The sequence below is a fragment of the Drosophila grimshawi genome, unplaced genomic scaffold (genome assembly GCF_018153295.1).
Source record: "Drosophila grimshawi isolate 15287-2541.00 unplaced genomic scaffold, ASM1815329v1 contig_1367, whole genome shotgun sequence".
NCBI lineage: Eukaryota > Metazoa > Arthropoda > Insecta > Diptera > Drosophilidae > Drosophila > Drosophila grimshawi.
Genome location: NW_025062889.1, coordinates 10,734,645 through 10,755,618, shown reverse-complemented (window position 1 = coordinate 10,755,618; position 20,974 = coordinate 10,734,645). Strand labels below are relative to the sequence as shown.

At 39.8% G+C, this 20,974-nt stretch overlaps 1 protein-coding gene across 1 annotated transcript; it reads right to left on the bottom strand.

Annotated features, from left to right (window-relative positions):
- Positions 1-263: 263 nt before the first annotated feature.
- Positions 264-19,920, bottom strand: LOC6559358. The gene is made up of 7 exons (XM_001986375.2): positions 19,665-19,920; positions 19,195-19,338; positions 14,731-14,837; positions 12,418-12,591; positions 7,957-8,111; positions 7,602-7,881; positions 264-2,296 (listed from the first exon to the last, which is right to left on the bottom strand). The coding sequence occupies exons 2-7, from the start codon at positions 19,285-19,287 to the stop codon at positions 730-732; spliced, it is 2,376 nt and encodes a 791-aa protein (XP_001986411.2). The 5' UTR covers positions 19,288-19,338; positions 19,665-19,920; the 3' UTR covers positions 264-729.
- Positions 19,921-20,974: the final 1,054 nt, after the last annotated feature.

Here is a 20,974-nt window from a genome sequence, read left to right as displayed (position 1 = left end):
TTTCTTATTTTTTCGTTTTTTTTTTATTATTTTATATCTTTTGTCATTTACGTGTCTACCTTAATTAATATCTAATTTATTAATGCTCGTTAAACTATGCTGTATGTTTATTTTTTCTTTTGTTTTTTCATTTTTTTTTTCAACAATTATCACGTGACAATTTTACGCTTAATTAATTTATTCAGGGCAGTTAATCATTTTTCATTTTGTATAATTTTGTGTGTGTGTTTGTGTGTTTTTTAAACATTTATATGTTTCGAGTTTGTATCGTATAATTTAATTAATTAATATTCAATAGCTGTCACGTAGCTTACATAGAAAAAATTGATAGATTTTAGTTATATAGAACCACTTGCATACATATATTTCTTTGCTATTAAGCATTTTTTTTATTCATAGTCCAAGTAAGTGAAAAGTAACTAGGTGAATAAACTAAGTGGGGATTGAGGTGAAAGCGGAAGAATACCGATGAAGGGAAAAGGATTAAAAAAGTCGCTTTAAAGCTGGGCTAAATACTTAGTAAGTTCTTTCATAATCTTTAACCCAAGTTTGTCAACAAAAGCTTTTTGTGTTAAATTGGAAAAACTTCAATTGAAAATATTTCAAGAGTTTTTGGTGCGATAATTAAAGTTTGCATTGGAAACTTTTCCAATTTAGGGCCAGCACCGGCTGCACTTTCTAAAAAAGATTGAAAGAGTCATAGGGAAAGAACTACTTGGAGCCGAGCAGTTAGTAATCCTCCTGCAGGTGCTGCAATCCCGACTGCTTCGGCGCTCCCTGACACATGCGTCTCAGAATGGCGATGAGCAGGGCAAACATCGCACATAGTCCCAGAGTGATGAGTGCCAGTTTGGCGTAGGGCAGCTCGCTGAGATCGCGTCGCAGGCAAATCTCCGGGGATTCGTCGTGCAGGACGAGCTGTCGATACTCGTTGGCCTCGTGGAGCAGGCCGAGCTGTTCCAGATTCCACTCAATGTGCCGCGTTAGTTGGGCCAGCGTCGAGGTGTGCGTCACATTGGGACAATTGGCAACTCCGTTGCACAGCAGATGACGCGGAATGCAGACCTGGGTGTCGCCAGGACAGCGGAAGTCACAGCCGCCATCCTGCAACAGGGACGCGGACAGACTACCGTCGGGATTGCGGGGCAAGTGGAACAGCTCGGTCCAGACCAGTCGAAAGATATTCTTACCCGGCTGGCCATCGCCCGTATATTGTATGAGCACCGGCAATGGTTCCTGATCGGCGCCAGTGGCGCCCAACTCGGCAGTGGTCAGGATTGGCAAATCCCTGGCCAGTGAAATGTTTTCGGGACAAACCACAAAACGCGGCTCCAGACGTCCAGCTAGATAGACTTCAATCTTGGCACTCTCACAGCTGCGCTCGGCAAAACGCGCCTTCTCCAAATTAAGCCAGAGATCCCTTTGCGATGCCACCTTCAATTCCCAGATGCATTTCTCTCTGCGATAGTGGTGTTCCGGCGGTGCCATTGGTCCCGCCACCATCGCCAGCGCCTTCTTGTAGGGAAAGACGAGCTCACCATCGGGTGAGGGTCCCAAGGTGATGGGTCCACACAGCGGACCATGGGCAAACTCATAGGTTGCCTCGAACAATGGATTGGGATTCTTGAAGTACGAGGTTATTGCATGTTGTCCCTGAACAATCATCTCGAGGTTCATTTGATCCGCCGAGGATATCACACGCACCGCTCTCGGTATATTGTCACAGAAACAGGCCAAGTTATTTTGGAACTTGTCGCGCTCCTCCCAGATGACCAGCTTATCCACACGCTCCTCGTGACAACGCGTGCACGCATTGCTATTATACGGCAGCTCCTTGAAGGACACCGAATTCACCTCAATAATGGCCCGGGCATATAGACGCCGATCGGTCACGAATTTATATTGACATCGGACATCGCTGCCACCCGTTCGCTTGAAGATGAGTGAGTTGAGGGGGGAGCGCAGGCGACCGCCAGGATGCTTCCAAGCGTACATCACCTCATCGCAGAGAGTGTTGGGGACCGGATCACCGAAGCGTGTATTATTGAAGAAGTCGTAGTGCGCCCAGTAGTACAGTGAACTGCCGCTATAGCTGCCCGTCTTCGAATCGAATTGCACATAGAGCGATGGACTTGTGCTCACAAAGTCCACCTTCTCCATTGGTCGCGAGAACGTGTCGCAGAACGTCTTGATAATCCGGGCAGGATCCGCATGATCCGAATCGTAGATGGTCAACGATTCACCGCAGTCTCCTTCATATTTCAATATGGGCGATTCAATGCGATTGATGCGAAAACTGCAACAGGAAACGAGAAGAAGGGTGAAAGGGTTTATCAAAATTCCAACTTATAATGAAAATACCACAGAACAGCTGCGGCCCACAAAAACCCTGAAATGGCTTTGGCTCATTGCCAGCCCATGCCCCCAAAAATGAGGCCACAATATTGGGCAGCATTTTCGATATTTTCGCATCGTATTTTTCGCGTGTTTCGCGTGTTTTCTTCCACAGTTTAATATAAATTCCGACAGCGCCAACAGGTAAAATCTCACTTTTAACTGGCACACGTTGCACGCGTTAGATTTGTGCCCCATGTGCAATGTGTGTGAGCTGCCTAGTTGCCAAAAATGAATGCAACTAGGCTCTACATTGCTGGCACGTTGCAATTTCTCACAAATTATTGGACAATATGTAGGAATGTGCCTAGCCATTCTGATGGACTTCAAGTTCCAAAATGGGCATTGCGATTGAGACTCGTCCGTAATTTGTAATCATTTTGGTTTCTCCAATCAACATTTGTTATTTTTACTTTTGTTCTGATTGCATTTTTCTGGGATTTTCCCAGTTCGTGCAGCAAATGGTGAATTTTGCTCACATTTTATATAAATATGTGAATATTTTTTTTTGTAATTTTCTGTGTCGACGTTAAATAAATAACTACCTTAATTCTGGGAAACGGAATTTCATCAATCATGTCTCCCATCACATCCCATTAACAGAAAAAAATGCTGGACATTTGGAAAGATTATTTTAATGATTAAAGTTTGCACAGTTTTTATGCATATAATTTGAGTTGGATTTTTGTTAAAGAAACTATTTTCTAGTAAATCTACTAGTTGGCCTGCAATCATTTCTGCTAGCCTTAACCACATTTATTGCTGCCGCGAAAACTTTTCCAATTAACTGTTGGCAATCGTCCAAAATCCATCTGGCCAACCAAAAAATAAATAAAAAATAGATATAGTAGTTTATGGAACCAGCGCCATCCATCTCGCTAAGCAGATTTCATACAATTACATTTGCGCTGTCCAAAAAATATGACATAATACAACATTTTATTAACCCACACAAAAGTTGCCAAAATGTCAAAACTGTGACAGAAAGAGACAGAGAGAAGAATAAAGAGAGAGTGTGAGAGAGAGAGAGAGAGAGTAAAACACAAGTCAGCATCATGAGGTGCGAGTGGAGGCATTCCATTTCATTCCAGCCACGACACAATTTCATTTTTGTTTCGTATCATTTTTTATTTGCAACATTACTGTAACATTTTTTTCTGTCTCATCCTCGTCCTTTTTGCTCCTTTACTACTATTCATAATAGAGCAGAGTTACTATTTTTGCACCGCGCTGCCATCGCACCTCCTTGCCCCACGATCCCCTCTACGTGCCCATGCCGTTATTCACGTACGCGGCTTCGAAAAGTAAGCCTGACGCCCTGCGGCATGTCCTCATAATCCGTTTGCAGCCTAGTTCTAGTTCTGCTGACTCAGTGGGGAGTTTATTCAGAATCGCTACCAAAAACAAAAAAAAAAACAAAAACACAAAAACAAAAATCACACACAAAACGGGCAACAAACAAAAAATAAACAAAAAAAGAGAAAAAAAGTGGTACGCCCCCCTATAAAATATGCAATGCAGCAGCAGCAGTCGGACGATCCTTGTGCGCCGCCTCGTCCGTCTGGGTCTCTAGTCAACTGTTTGGGGAGCAACTGCTTAGTTATGTGCATATGGCAGTCAATTGGTGTCGTCTCGTGTCGAGGTCCTTAAAGCGTGGGCGTCAGTTTCTATACATATATATTCCTATATACATATATATATGTGCAAATGTCGCTTACAAATAGTTGCGACTTGGGAATTTCTTCCGTGTTCAGATTTATTTTGGAATATATATTGCTAATTTGAGAGTACATATATGCATGCATAACTCTTAATTTACCAATGATGAAAATTGATATTAAACATACGCTGCTCTCAATAAAAAATGAACTATTTTATACTCCAGAGACTTGACTTGACTTGCGTCTTATGTCTGTTTTTTCAATTAAAGTGTTGGCTAAAAAATTGCAAGTTTGATTCAATATTCCGAACTAACATTTACAGTTGATATTTAAATTTCTAAAATATTAAGTACAATACTAATTTGAGTTGCACATGATTAAAGTCAGCTTCTCTTAAACTAGACGCAGACCAAATTGAATTGAGAAAATGTATAAGAAACTATTTAATTGCTGTAATTACACGTTAGTCCCGTGGAAACATATGAAATGGTAGTAGTTGGTACAATTTTAGTAAATAGAAACCCGTCCTCATGTGTAATTCAACCCAAAAAATGTACACTTAGAGGAATTAACAACAGCTGGACTCACCAAAACAAAACAAAACAAAAGAAAGGACCAACCATTAAGACCCACAACTCTGGTAAAGAACCAGGAAAAAAAGAAGAGTAGCAGATACTTAGTAGAGGAGAAAAAAGCGCAGGCATGACATGTTACTTAAATGAGCAAGTTTGTTGGAAACAATGTCGACAGTGTCTAGACGCGCAGACATCAGGCTGGAGCAGCCAAGGAGCAGCAACAGTTAAAGCAGCCAAGGAGCAAGTGTAGATCTCAAGGATTGCGAGAACGAATTGTTAGCTACAAAAGAGGTGAAGGCAAACAGACGTGTGTGTGTTTTTAGGGGGTGGGGTTGGGGTGTGCTACGTTGTGTGGGCGTGCAATTGTTGTCATGGGCGTTGCAACAACTTCAGTGAAGTTGGCAGCAACCAGCAACTACACAAACAACAGCAGCAACACCAAGAACCAAGCATGACACGAGCAAAGACAAAAACTTCAGCGACTGCTGCACGCAGTTTTCTTATTGCGTTTTTCGTCTACTTTTAACTTTTTGGGGCAACTGCACTTGGACAAAAAACAGAGGAATTTGTGAATACATTTTCGCAATGATTAGTAGAATAGAACCATAAAAACATCTGAATTATGAATGTTGAAGTGAGATACTATATTCAAATTCAACGAAATAAATTGCATTTTATTGCCATGGCCCCAAATATTCTCAATTAGCGTGCATATTTTTTTCCGAGTGTCGCCTACAAACCGCGTTGCTTTTCTACAAAAATACATATATATACAAAGAAGTAAGTGTATGTTTGTAGTGTTGTCTATTTCATTCCGTCGCCAGTGTTGTGTTCCATTTTGTGCACTGTAATCATGCAATCATGTTGCCCACTTCTGAACTCTTAATGGCAATCGGTGTAAACGTGCTCGCAAGTTCACCATTCGGCTGGGGCTGTGGAGTTTTCATTCTCGGGCTTAGTTTTGCACGCCTTGTAGGTGGACATAAATATTTATCTTTTGGCAAAAACTTGTTTGATATTTTACTCCTCGATGTAGACAATTGTATGCATTTTGGTGTTGGTGTTGGTGTTTGTGTTTCTGTGCCTGATGTTTGCCATGCACACAGTTTTCTTTGCAGTTTTTAGCCCAAAACTTGGCAATGTTTTGCAACATTTTGTGCATAAATTATAAGGTTGCAACATGGTCAAATGTGCTGAAATAGTTGCAGTTCCACTCCGACTAACTTTGGAATGCTTCTGCAGCTGTATTTTCAGCTGCAGCAGATCACAGCAAATAATGTCTGCAGTTTTACAAGAAAAGTACGTAGTTACTGAAGCAAAGTGGTAAATTGGCAAATATTTGTATATATTTGTCATGTGTTTTGGACATTCACATATACATATATTTTAAAAGTGATTGGTTTGGCGTGAGGAATTTGAAATATCTTTGCTTGTAAAGTAGCATAATAAAGCATTTGAATTTCTTCAAACTGACTCATGGAAACAACGAGTTTTTTCTTATATAAAAACAGAATTTTCGATTCAGTTAAAATGATAAAGTTTCGGCAAAAAATCAAATAGCTTTTTATTACATTAAGGGATCATCGAGTTGACTGTTGTTACTGCATAATATGTCTTTATATCAATTGACATTCTAGCGCAGCTTATCAACCCTTTCTGGATTTAAACTGATGATTACTTAGCAACGCCCTCCGGCAGCATTCAATTTGGGAAAACCAAGCCATCAGTGCCCCCAAAATGTCAGGGCTTCAAAACTTTGCTATCGTCTTGGCGACTAAGCCGCCCTGATCTACCCGCCCCGTTGCAGAGTAGAGTTGAGCCGAAGCCAGCCAAAAACCGCAGCATCAATAAAATATTTTCGTACCACAATGAAGAATATTCAGAAAACGCAAACACAAAATGCAGCGACCAATGCGACACTTGCAGAAAGTTCAGAGAAGAGATTCAGATTTAGACACAAACAACTGCTCCGGCGACGCCGACAGAACTGAGAAGGAATAAGGAATGGGGAATGGGGAGTGGGGGCAACGGCAGGATGTATAAAGTAAAAATAAAAAATATAAAGAACAACTTCAACTCAACACGTTAAATTAAAATGTCACATAAATCTTTGCGGCAAATTTCATTAAAATACGCTTACAGCATAGAACGCAGCGCCAAAATAAATTCAAACTGGAGGAGAAAAGAGTTCAGTGGAGGGGAGTGATGTGGAATGGAGTGGGCAAGGATTGTGGGTGGATTGGGGCAAGGATGCAAAACCGTTAGCTAGGCGCCCACATAGCCGCAAAACTTTGCACTTTAAATGAAATGTCGACGACGGCGATGGATTTTGCACACAAACCTCTCGGACTACAACAACGCCCCTTGTCGAGATAAATACATATACATATTTATATTTATATATATATAAATATATATGTCGATTTCGTAGGGTTATGTCGAGAACTAAACAACGAGCGGCAGACAAACAGACCACTTGACAAAAGGACGGCTCAAAATAATAAATGGTGAAGAGTAAATGGAAATAGCATAAAAAAGGAATGAAGTTGAAGTTACGCTCATTTTAAACAACCATCAGTTATACAATAAAATATATTTAAAATGTTTATAATTATATTGTGGAAATGCAGTTAACAAGCAGAAGGAAACCTCACTGGTCCCACATAAATTATGTGAATAGACCGAATGGCTGATTTAATGTTAGTCGGAAAACTATTCTTGCTACTTTATGACTGGAGGCGATGTGTGCTAGTTTGTATGTATGCAAATTGAATAGAAAACATTAGCATGTGAATTAAAACATCTGTACACCTTGAGGTATATCTTCAATTAAAATGACAGTCGGCAACATGATTAATCAAGGCACCTTAGGCCTCTACTCAAGTTGCATAGCTTTCAATCGAGAATTTGCGGTCAGTTTTGATTTAAGATGGTAAACTAGAAAAATAATAAATCGCGGCTAATTGCTAACCTGGGAAAATAGAGTCGCACGATTTCGCCGGGATGTCCTTTGATGTGGTAACTGCAGGAGGTGTTCGGTGGATACCAGTGGGCAATGCTAAGGAAGATGCCCTCACTGGCGCTGCTATCCTTTAGCGAATCGGAGCTAAGCAACCAGTCACACACACCGTGCTTTATCCCGGCAGTCTCCACATGTCCTGGCCAGTTGCCAACATTGAAATGAAAGCCTGTATTTAACAGTGGACCCGCCGGTGATGTAACAAACTCCACGTACATGTATTGTGATGTGCCTGCGAGGCAAATTGGATAGTGGCAGTAATCGTATTGGGTTATCATCATCCAGCCAGTTTTCGCTTTGTACTTACCAATGATGCTGAATGGAAACTTGCCCAGGCCGCAGAATTTGCCTATCAGCGGTGAATGCTCATCGCGACCATCATAGACGGCCAACCAATCGTATGGGCAATGCTCGTTACCAGACCCTATCGGCCTTATGGGGCAAGTCATCACGTTCTCGCATCTGTAAAGAGTTTGCAAAATATGCAGGAAAAGTGATGAATGTTGACGGTTAAACGTGTTAAAGCTAAATTGAAAGATGGATTATCTCTCTTTAAATTACACTTATTTCACTTTTGAGCGCGTAAGAGGTCGCCAATTAAATTTATTCCCTCACTCAGCCGTCAACTGCATACAAATTCAACAACTACAGGGCGCATGCGGCAGAATTTCAAGTGAAAATACCTGACAATAAAATATGAAAATGAAAATGCAGCAAAAAAGCACAGTCTGAAATTGAATGAATAACAGCTTTTAGTGCAAAAATATGCAGCAAAGAGTTAATAAAAAAAATAAAAAACTATAATGAAAGTGTTTGAGTCATATTTAAAAAAAAAAATATATTGATAATAAATTTTAATTCAATTAGCACTTGTGACAAAGGAATTTTATTTATCCAATATCCAATTTACCCCTTTTACTACGCCACTGACAATGACATTCATTTGCACTTGGGCAGCGAATTAACAAAAAAAAAACCAACATTCAAACCAAACCGTCTGTTCTGAAGCATTTTCTAACATTTTTTTGCCATCTTTTTCCTTTGGCATAACCCTGAGTAGATTGCCCAGACAAAGTGACCTTTGTGCAGCGATTCGCTTAGTTTTTGGCCCATTGATGAGGTCTGAAAACCGGCTGGCCTTTTTTCATCCATTTGTTGGCAATACAATTTGCCAGAAGGCGGAGAATTTCATGCCAATTCAAAAGGCAAACGAAATGCTTTTTCACCTGACAGTGTGTGTGTGTATCTGTGTGTGTGTGTGTGTGTGTGAGTGAGTGTGCTTGTGTGAACTTTCTAATTGAAAGCTAACTTTGGCAATTACGACCCTGGACTTTAATCAAATGCGGGCCGACAAATGCTGAAGGCTGATGCCGAGTGATTTGAAATTGTAACAAAAAATGCCAATTTAATTGACATTTTATTGAGCCTTTGACTAGCGGATGAAAAACTTTTCTGAAGAAAAACTTTTTGACCCAAAGTTTGGGATCTATTCGTATCTGTATCTATTAGCCGGGCAGTTGTTCGGTACGGCTCTCTCTCTCTCTCGTTTCAGTCAATTTAATCACTTTGTCAGCAAGTTTTTCCTTGCCTCTCTTTCCGCTGCTCAGCTTTTGGGGAACCTAATCTAACTTATTGATAATAAATGCGTAGGGCAAAAAGTTGATTATTTTTACTTTTTTTTTCGCGAAAGATATAAACGGTGTAGAGTGAAAGAGACGAGGAGAGAGGGCTAGATAGAGAAAGAGAGACATAAACTTGGTGTCTGGCGAAAGTTTTGGCCAACAGACATATCAAAAATAACTGACTGGTAATAATTTCGGCATATTAAAAAACTTTTTTCTCGATGACTTTTGCATTTATTTTGCCCTGAAAAAAGTTTCACTAAAGTTTGTTGTGTGTGTGAGTTTGTGTTGTGCTTTGTGGAAAAATGCCACGTTGGCAAAATATTTTCGGTGTTTGCCAGGCAGAAATTAGAAAAATGTTTTGGAACATTGGCAGCCAAAGGAGCATCGCCATCAAAATAAACTCAGCTGATTTATAAAGGAGCAATGGCAAAGTTGCCGCTGACTTGGCAAAATAACCACATACGCCTACACAAATACATATATATATATATATACTATATGTACATCTGTTTGGACAGGTCCACTATGCTCTGATAATGAAACTAGAATCGCAACAGAGACGCATGAGTGTTTTATGAACTGGATTTGATTGGGCTTTGTGCAAAGCTTAGATGGATTATGGTGATTGGTTGTAAATATTAGTAATACCCCGAAGGCATAATTAACTAAATCGAGCTTGCTTAGAGGTATTTGCATTCCCTACCCACAGGCAGAGCGAAACGGGAGTGATAATAATCAATATTCCACGGTATGCCACAAAAGAAAACACATTTCGCAAGGAGCTTTTGTAGCTCAATGCATTTGAAACACTTCAGCATAAGGGATTTTAAGGGATGTACAGAAAAGCAATGAAATAAATGAATACAAAATGCCATCAGGTTTCTTCGAATTGTATTTGCTTTAGCAATTCATGAAAGATTTAACTGTAACTGTTTGAAATATATTTTAACTGCTTGGATTACAATTTGCCTCTCATCTTTAACTTTTAATATTATTGTCGAATAAGAATATATCTTTCTTATCAAATCTTTCATGTCTCACATAGATTTTCATTATAATCCCACAAAAATGTACTTCCATTGGAACCGTCTGCCATCTATTTTGTAATCTCTAATTAATACCCCTGCTGTGCGTTTAACTTTGGGATTACTTTGCCAAACACTTTGACTGAATACTTCAAGTATTTTGTCCTGTTTGTAACCCCAAACGAACCCAAGCCAAACACAAACAACCCGCCCCAAACTAAACATCATTAATGGCATTGCAGCATTGAAACCCTTTGTGAAAAACATTCGATTAACTTGCCTCTCCCATCAGCCATCTATACACCCAGCGATTAGCTCGTTTGTAGCGTTTCTGTTTAACTAATCCTTTTTGGCACGCCTCCTGCTACTGCTATTGCTGCTGCTGCTGCTACTGCTGCTGCTGACCCGTTTCTCCATTGACATGGGGGAACTAACTTAGACTTGCAAATTAATACGCACTTAAAGCGGATTTTCAACTAGTCCGAAATGGGCTATACCTCCCCAAACCATCCAACTACCCCTGCACCCCCATTACCCGTTCCCAGTTAAACTGTCAGATCCGCACAAGCGTTTTAAACTCTTAGCTTCGCTCTTGTGCTGTCAAAGTTGGCACTTTGACGTGGCTCGTGCCTGTCCGGACTTTACGGCGCTCAAAAGGTAAATATTCAAATTGAATCTATAAAAATAAATTGAATGTTGCTTATCTAATTTCAGCTCGAAAGCGCCAGTTGATGTGCACGTACTGGCGAAGTTCTGCAAGATAGTCACCTGAAATATGCTGACTGGCATTTGCACTTCAAACAAGCTTTAAGATACTTAGACACTTTTGACTGCCCATTTGGAAAGTGTCTTCGCAGAAGTGTTAAGACCAACATCAAGAGCTAAAAACTCGCTTTTATTACGCAATTCAAGCGATTTAAGAAGCTGCTTCATTTCCCTGACCCCAGAATTCGTTGAAGTGAAATGAGTTTTTTTTTTTTAATAATTGGTTGCTGCGTTTGTGAAAGGTCAGCGAATGGACAAAATGTAAATTATAATTCAGCTGCAGATAGCTCAGGTGAATTCAAGGGTACGCTTTGTTGAACCCTTTAGCTACATAAAATATTTATGCTCTGATTTAAGCCCAAAACACAGCTGGCAGTTGTAAATGTCCCCACGGAGTTTGTAATACTCCAAAGAGATTTCCCTCGGATTTCGCACTTTACTTTTTCATGTGAATGGCTTAACCCAAAGCTATGAAACGTTCAACTGAAAACTCAAAAACTGTTTTTCTCTTCTTCCCATAAAGTTCACTGTGCTGCGATTTGAATAATATAAATACGTAAAATATGCAATGTGCATATAAATTTCTATACAATGGAATTTGACTTGAATAGTGTAAAACGATGTATTAAATTTTGAATAAAATGTACAACTAAAAGAACCAACAGATCAAAAGAATATATAAAAAATAATAATAATAATAATAATAATAATAATAAATATTATCATCAACTAGAATTTCAGTCTTTCACACCGATTTTATGCGATGCTCATTACGTGACCAACTGTAAATGTGCTTTCTTTCTGCTTTCTTTGAAAATCAGTCAAAACGTAATCCTTTAGCCAATTTGAATGCAGCCAGCCCAAGTGCAAGCCAATGGCAGAAAGCAGTCAGGACAGGACATTGTTGGGGATTGTAATTCCGATGGTTGCAGTAATATGGAAATGAAAATTGGGATTGGGATTGGGGGGGTTTGGGGGGTTGGGGTAAGGGGGCGTTTGGTCTGTGATATTTTCCACGAAATTGGTGCCAATTTTTCCAGGACGCTGTGTCAAATTGTCATTGTCAGCATGCCAAATGCATTTCAACAATAGCAGCAACAACACCAACAGCGACAACTACCACACGAAATGTTGACTGTCAAAAAAAAAAAAAAAAAAAAAGAGAAAAAAAAACATAGACGACAGAAAAATGTAAAAAAATATATATATATATTTGAAATTTGGAATTGCAGTCGATGTCGCTGTGCCAAGATGACAAATTACAGGGTGTTAACTTGTCGTTAATTTCTCTCGGCAATTTGCATTTGCATATATTGGGTGGCTGGTTGGATCTGTCTGAGCTGATTTGCTTACCTTTGGCCATCGACCGCGAACTGTTCGTTCTGCAGATATAATTTGATGTACGGCTGACGGGTGTGCAATTTGTAACGGCAGTTGAGAGCCCGGGGATACAGGCCCGGATATGCGGGGGACTGTACATAGCAGGTCTGCAGGCGGCAATCACGATACTCACGCTCGCAGTAGGATCTGTAAAGTAATATATATAAATATATTTTATATAGTATTTTTGTAATTAAATTCAATTAGTTTTCTATTTGAGGACCCTTTTGGTTGTGTCTCTGTCCAACCAATAAATGTCTCCAATCCTTTTAGCCTAAGATCTGTCTTGTTCCCGCTTCAATTCCTGCTTTCTTCCTCTTGGGCACAAATCCAACGAATTAATCGCTGGCAGCCCAGCGAACAACGAAATAACAAAAGCAGAAAATTGTGTTCAGTGATTTGGAATTTCTTGTGCGCTGTGTACCCCGAGAGAACCTTGTAAAATTTGTTGTTGAATTACAAGAACAACTGTAAAATTGTTGTAAGGAGAGCCGTGCGTATAATTTTCAATTTGTTCAAGTCAAACAAACGCATTGCCAGGGTTGTCAGGGCTGAGCAAATCCGAACTTGATGCTTGCACAAATATGATTACCATTTCCCATTTTATTTGCACACTAAATTTCTATTATTATTATTTTTTTCTTCTCTTCTTATTGCTCTTGGAAATTTGCCTTTCATTTGGGTTCAGTTGATTTCCGTTTGAATATCGATACTCTGTAGTAAAAAACTCTCGTCAATTGGGTATTTTAAGCATAACATAGCTAATTGATATATCTTATCTTGTATGTGTATATATATCTATTATCCTGATAATAAACATAACAGTTATACAAGAAACTTTTGACAGTCGTAAAGAGCAAAATGAAATTGATCCGTTTATCTATGTATACAATCCATTATTGTCTATATAGAGAGTATCTTCTAGTCACGCACCCTCTACTAGATAGGTCATACTTGTTTTGTGGTAGGTTTGAATTGGTTTTGGGTCTGTTTCAGCGTCGATGTCGATGCGCGTGACCACAAATTAGCATAAAAATCATATTGGCCATGTGGGCTGCTATTGGCTTTGGAAATTGCAGCAATCTTAACAGTTTGGTGTACGAATGATGGCTGCTTTTGGTTGGTTAAAGTGCTTAAAGTGCTCCATTTTTATTATATTTTGAGCCTCTGCTAAAACAGATGAATTAGATTGATGAAAGTGAGCAGATTGCCTGGCATCAAGTTGAATCAAAGTGCCTATTTTATAAATGGAAAGTTAAGGCACTGCAATCTATTTTAAATTATTGAAGTAATTTAATTTTTGTAGTGAATGAAATCAACATTAGTGTAAATATATCTTTGCTTTATTTTATTTATTACTTTATTCGTTCAAATACATACAAATGCGTGAACTTAAGAACTGTATCTTTCATTTTAATTTTAATCTATCCTTAGCTCAATTTTAAATTTAAATTTCAAAAATGCCCATCACAAAAGTTTCACAATAGCAATAGGCTCAACGAAGCATATTTAATATCTACAGTGCCTCTGCACACAATTCGCACTCTGCACACAGTCGTCTGTGGAATGATTTCAACCAATGCTCAAAACTTGCAACTTATTTTATTAAGATAAAAGTTAGACGCTTACGAAAAAAATTAAGAAAAAAAAAATCAAATCAAATGAAATTTAATGTCTGCAAAGTTTTAGGGATAACTGAATGCTCGTTTTGGTCCTTGCTGTCTCTGTCTCCCTCTCCCTCTCTCTCTCTCTTTATCTCTCTATCTCTCTCTATATGTACATTTTTCGCGAGTTTATGTTGCCGCAGTGCTTTCTCCTTCTCCCAGATTACTTTGTCACGATGTTTGCTCTATCTCTTTCCCTTTGACTGGCAAATTGTAATTCAATTTTATACGACCTTCTGTTACCGCATTACCCAGCATTCTCCTCCCCATTCCCCATTGTACGCCAGTCTTTCGCATATGATTATGAAATGTTCTCTTTTGGGGCAGTTCCACAAAATTGTCAAAGACATCGTCAGTGCGCATTGTGCGTCCCCTTCAAAAAACACTCAAGTTGCGTGCAGCATAATAAAATTAAATTAACGCATTGCTGACTACAAACTAGTAACTGTCTGTTGTCAACCACGCCCCTTTTGCCAATCCGACCATCGCCCACAGGCCGCGGCCATAAAAACGGGACACAAAGGCGCTAAACATTATCGATAAGCATGGAGCACAGCGGGCAGTTGTTCATTGCTGATGCTGATGCTCTCCTTTTGTGTATTTGTACATTACGTATACGCACCCTTGGACAACTTCGCCGCGACGATTTGGATATAATTCGGGATGTTGGCCATATCGCAAATAGACTTCAGTTTGTTGTTCGGCGCGTGAATCGAATGTGAAGTAGGTCTGCAATGAGAAACAAGAACAAGTTCACTAAGTGAGTTGAAATTCAATGCATTGTTATTGTTTGTGGGGGGTATTTTTGTTTGTTTTTGTTGGTTGTTGCTTTTGTTTGGCCCACGCTACGCAAATCACGTACTCGCATTGTTGACCGAGTCAAGTTGAGGCTCTGCTCTTTCCTAACTATTACCCTAATCCGCTCGATATGGTGTATTAAACAGCCAGGTGACATGAAGTCATTGCATTTTTGTCCATGCGGTTGTTTGCCAAGCTCGACGCGTTTCACGGCTGTTCACGAAACCGGGTTTTCCACTCGTACTCGTAGTCGCCCACTTTACTCTACCACATTATGTGGCCCCATTTCTGCACCAGACTAGACCTCATCAACACTAATGACCTGCTGCAATGACGTAGCCAATGCTGCTGTCTAAGGGTGGAAACAGCCCAGTGGGAAATCGCTGTCGAACGGATGGCTGACTTCAATTTATTGTGAGCGAAGCTTTAATTCAATGCCCTATACAGCTGTGACTCCTTTAAATTATTTAGAAAATAATTTGAAATATTAATCACATTCTTTTCCTCATTTAGAGTTTCCAGATCAAATCCTTGTAATAAATGTTGGACTATTTTATATTTTAATTTTCATAGATTATTTAATTATATGTATATTTTTTTAACTTTAAATTTAATTACTTCTTTTAAATGCTGACATAATTTAATTTGTTAGTTTAAGTTTACATTTAATGCCATGTAAATGTCTACCGATATACCCAAATATTCATTAGTTTAAGTATTCGCTTTACTTTATCAATAATTTATTTATAGATACAAATAAATCGTTATTTTCAATATTATTTTACTTAAAGTCATATCTTTTTGCCCCATAACTACGATTATATTCCAAAAGGCTGAGCCCCGACAAGCAAACCAAACTGATAAATCATTATATTCAGCAGCAGCAGAATCCATCGGAATACCCGTATTGACTTCTTTCTGGCTGCAGCTCCGATTGCGTGAGCGTAATGCACATGTCAATATTAAATGCGTTACCGGCGTCAATGACGTTAGCGCCACTTAACGCTGTGAACAATGGCCGACAGGCAAGCCTCACAGACGACTGGCAGAGTGTCTGACCAGCAGGCCAGCAGTCTAGCATCCCAGTCCAGCAGACAGGTCGGCACGGACACAGTCACAGGCACGCCCCGTCGCCTGTCAAATGTGCAGTGTGAGGCAAAAATGTGCATTCCCAGGTCATATTTGCCGCATTATGTGACTTTAAATGCATTGAATATTTTTGAAGCGCTGACGATGTATACTGCCAATGCTGATGCTGATGCTGATGCCAATGCGGACGGGAATGCTGATGATGATGCCAATGCGGCGTAGCTGAGCACTATCGCCATGGCAACATTCCGGTTTCTGCTTTTAATAACCAGTCAAATTCGTGCTCGAATAAATTAAAAATCAATCAGATTTCGCTTGTGTATCCTTTGGGCTTTTGTTTCTGTTATTGCCTGTGTAAGAATTTGTGCAAATTATATTTGATTTATTCCCGTTGAGTTTCATGTTAAGGCGAATTTACTTTATCCACTCGATATTTTACTATTTGCAATTTTGCTTTTGCTGCTCATTAAATTGTGTACGTGGCAAAGTTATTACTTATTATATGCCAGCTCTCTGTTATTTTTCTTATTTATTATCAAGGACGATGCCACTTCCCGCTAACCCCGCTGAATAGATTTTTCAGCGCGCTCGCGCAGAATAAGTGGCAAAAATTGTGGAGGCGACGAAGAAAACTGCGGGCAAATCTGCGTGGCGAAAAACAAAAGCGTTGTTAACTCGCAACTTGCAACTCGCTGGCAAACTCCTGAACTGTCTGTCTGCTAGTGGAGAACCGGGCTGGGGTCGAGTTTTCATAAATATTTATGACTCCATTAAGGTGTGCATAAGACAGTCTGGAGGGCAGGAGCAGTAGCTCTGCAGCTGAGAGTGTATCTCCTACATCGAACACTCGTACATGTCATTAGTGTATTTTTGTGTAGTGTTTGTGCCGCATGCAACTTGAAAGCTGCACCATGACGTTAAGCCAGGAAGCAAACATCGAATAACGAACAACGAGGCAATAATGAAATCGACTTCCCTGACAGCCAAAAGCCATTCGAGACACAGATTGGCAAAATTGTTTGCTTGGAAAAGATTAATGCAGGAAAGCAAATTTAGATCTGAGATACCAAAATAAAAAGGCTGATTAAAGATCAACACGAATAAAAGTAAATTATGCTTAAAATTTATAAGTGAGTTTTTAAATACTTTTCAAATAGTGCATTTAAATAATAAAAAATTAAAAAAAACCCGTAATAATGAGACAATCTTAAATTTACAAACAGAACAGATATTAATATTGAAATATGTACTACAAAAACTAATGATTTTTTCCTCTAGTTAAAATCGGCTACGAATAAGTTATCAGCAACCAAAAATGTAGAAAAAAAGTACTTATAAATATTAAAATTTCTTATGTGACATAATGATCTTATCTCTCATTTTGTGAATGCAAGTACCGCATCAAAAATGCAGAAGCGCATGTGAAAAAAAAAAAATGAATAGAAAAGAGCGAAAACATCTAGTGGGAAAAGGCGACTTCCATGCAGCAAAATAGAATTCAAGTTGTGAACGGCATTTTCACATATAAAACCTGTAACCGGCAACGAGTCGCCAGCCAGCCAGTCCAAAAAGGATGCAGAGACAGGAGACAAACTGGCAGACAGACAGACAGACAGACAACAGGCAGACAGACGGCAGTCAGGAGACGACGCCCACTCGTCCACTTCCCACAGACGTACGACGCTGAATAATGCATACAAAAATATATATGAATATACATATACTATATACAAATGTGTAAGCTTGTTTTGTATATAGGTATATACATATGTATGTATGTTATATGTATATAGAAAGCTAAGTGCGAAAGTGAGTTGCATAGATGCAGCAAAGCAGATAGAGCAACATGGGTCACAGCCAAAGCAAACGATGCCAGCAAAAATGATACAGATACCGTACAAACAAAATCAAAATAAAACAATTTAGCAGGCACTGCCCGACTAGAAGACATCCTTCATATATAATTTAAGAACTTAGATAGATTTTAACACTATTTATAAAGAAAGATTTTCAGATAATATAAATTATACTGTTTGCTTTGTAATCGAATCCAATGGCAGGCAGATACTTGGTGCTTTACTTGTTCGGAAAACTTCTGCGTTTGATTATCGTTCACAAAACTTCTTTAACTATTTTGCTGGATTTTCAATTAGTAGCTCTGATGCTTTCCCAATATTCGTATGCAAAGCATCGAGGTTACAAACCCTCTACTAGACACTTTATTTTTGTGATTACCTTTTGACTTCCATTGCAGAAGTATACAAATTAATGAATGCCAATCAACAACGCTTTAATAAGGACAAAAGCAAAAGGTCTCCAGCGAAGAGTGCTCGGCTTGTCTGCTTTGGCTTGTTGACTAGATGAGATAGATCCACGCTGTAAATATCTATCTCTAGACGATTCCCGATGGGTTTCGAAATATATATAAGATAAGCACTTGTCTCCAGGTCAGCTAAAATCATATATCTTTTTAGCCCATATGCTGTTTGCTACAGGGTATAGAAATATGTAGAATATGATGGTGGCAGCTGGAGACGATGACAGCCAAGACTTGTGTGTAGTAATATTTTCTTTAAATTATGTGATAAATATAAATAGATGTATATATGCGAGCAGAATATGGGACGCCTGTGAGGATACGGATAAGGTCGAAGTTGGGAGGCTACGTGACACATGTGCCATGAAGACCCGGTGGGCAGATTGTAGGATGCTACGGTTTATTAGTGTAAGTGCGTTGGCGTCTGCAAGCCGAAGATGCTAGAAACTGGAATAGAGACTTTTTACTGTAATTGGAAGTCTCCGGGGTTTGTTATAAATGAAGGCTATGTTCAGGTGGCCAGGTGTTGATAAAAATGACAGGCTAAGTGTGAACACACTCCCTGCTGCGATGCCAAAACATAAAGTACAAGGATATAGTTGAAGCAGGGAAAGAACTAAAGATTTATGTTTGAATTATGATTCTTTTACAGTTCAGTACAGTTGTTTGTTCCTTACAATTTTTCAGTGTTATTTCCACTCAATTATATTCAACTTTTCAAACATTCCTGACTGAAACCATCTCAATGTGCAAGAAACTGACCTTCATTGATTATGTGATATTAGCGCGATCAAACGATTTTCTGCGCTGAATTTAACAGCACACTCTTTGCGTATACCCTGTAAATTAACGCTGAAGCTTGTTAATTGCTCTCGAACTCACCTGATCCGTAAAGTTGTCCGTGTGGAAAAGGACCTTCACGTAGCTCGTCTCGCTGATGAAGGTTTGCGGCTGTTCGGCTTCGCCGCAGAACATGCCCGGCTCCCGGCGATTGGAAACGTCTGTTTTAGCATTGCCATCAACAATCTGCGAATATGGACAACAACAATAGCAACAGTAAAATGAATGCCACATAAAGTCAAATCAAATGATAAGCAAGGATAACAGTCGCCACATAAATTGCGAGGCGAGCGCGAATTGTGTTCGATGGCGCTTGCAACGCTGCCCTGCGCCCATAAAGCTGTCAGCTGATGCGGTGCACGCAACGCGACGTATGAATTACGTGGCTGCATATGTCATCATTTAGGCGAGGCAAAGGTTATAAATTAGATTTGATTGCAACGATGCCCATAAATCAGACGCCGCTTTTTGGGGCGTTGTGGTTGCAATTTGTGTGCGATGGTCACACTCACCTGCAAATAGCCGCCATCGCAGTGGGTGGCATTGAGCAGTTGTCCCACTTTGAACTTCTTGAAACGCAGCCGGAGCACAAAGTCGCGAGGTGCACCCTTGAGGGTGCGAAAACGATACCAGCAGGTCAAGGGACGTCCCAAATTCTGATTGCTGACCTCCGGCGAGCTGATATCCTCGAATATGTCCACCGTTTTATTGCAATGATCTTTGGAGATGTCCGAGGAGCTGCCACCACCACCGCCACCACCGCCGCCACCGCTGCCACTGCCGCCTGCAAGTATGAAGAACAACAAAAAAAGAATAAAGACATAATCAAGTTAGCTTATTAAGACCAGAGCACAACCAGTACCACAAGCGCTGAAAATTCATTGTGCCTAATTTATACAGCGAATGCATAAATGACAAAGGGACATTGTGCTGAATTTGTAATTCTCAGTCTGGCTGTCAGACTCCCCAACCCCCCGACCCCGACCCACTGCCACCTCCTCCCACACCACCCCACCCCTCCACGCCCAGCTGCCAAAATGCAAAAGACGCAATCGTCGACCGTTGTCGTCGCTAAATCTAACAAAGGCCATGGACGGGACCTCCGTGTTGCTCACGTCTCCACTCACCCGCTCACCTACCAGCACCCACAACTCAGAGCACCACCCACACCACCACCACCGCATGCCCCTAGCACCACTTCAGCAGTCAACGCGCGTAAAATTTTGAGCACGGAGTCGACTCGAGTCTCGAGCTTTGAGTCGTTGTTGTTTTTGAATGGTTTTCTTATGAAATTGGCCAGCCAGGCGTATTGCAAGTTTGTTCCACGCTCAGGCTGTTGACTGTAATGCAAAGCAAGCACAAATGTTCTGTAGTTCTGTTGCTCAACTATGAGCTTACTTAGAGCAAACGATATAAATTAGTAACTTTATGGATTCAACCTTAAGTCGAATTTTGTTATTTTCGTTACACGCCTGAGCTGAACCCATTAATCAGCTTTCAACTCAAAACACATTTTCTGTAAGTTTTCGAAGTTTAGAATGATTATCCAAATGGTAAGAACTTTTGAATTGTTTTTCAATCTTGCACAATTAGTAAGTTGATAGATCATAATCAGTTTTCTGATGAATAGCATCAGCCATGTAAAACAAACTTGATGTGGCTTCATTTAATTTTAGTATCAGAGTTCTTTATAATCAATATATGTACTTATTGTCTTGATAGGATCGGGAATGTCCTCTATACATAGCCTTAGAGTATTCTTTTTCTTCTTTTTTTGGTCAGCATTGAATTATTCTTAATCATAAGTTGCTTGTCGCAGGAA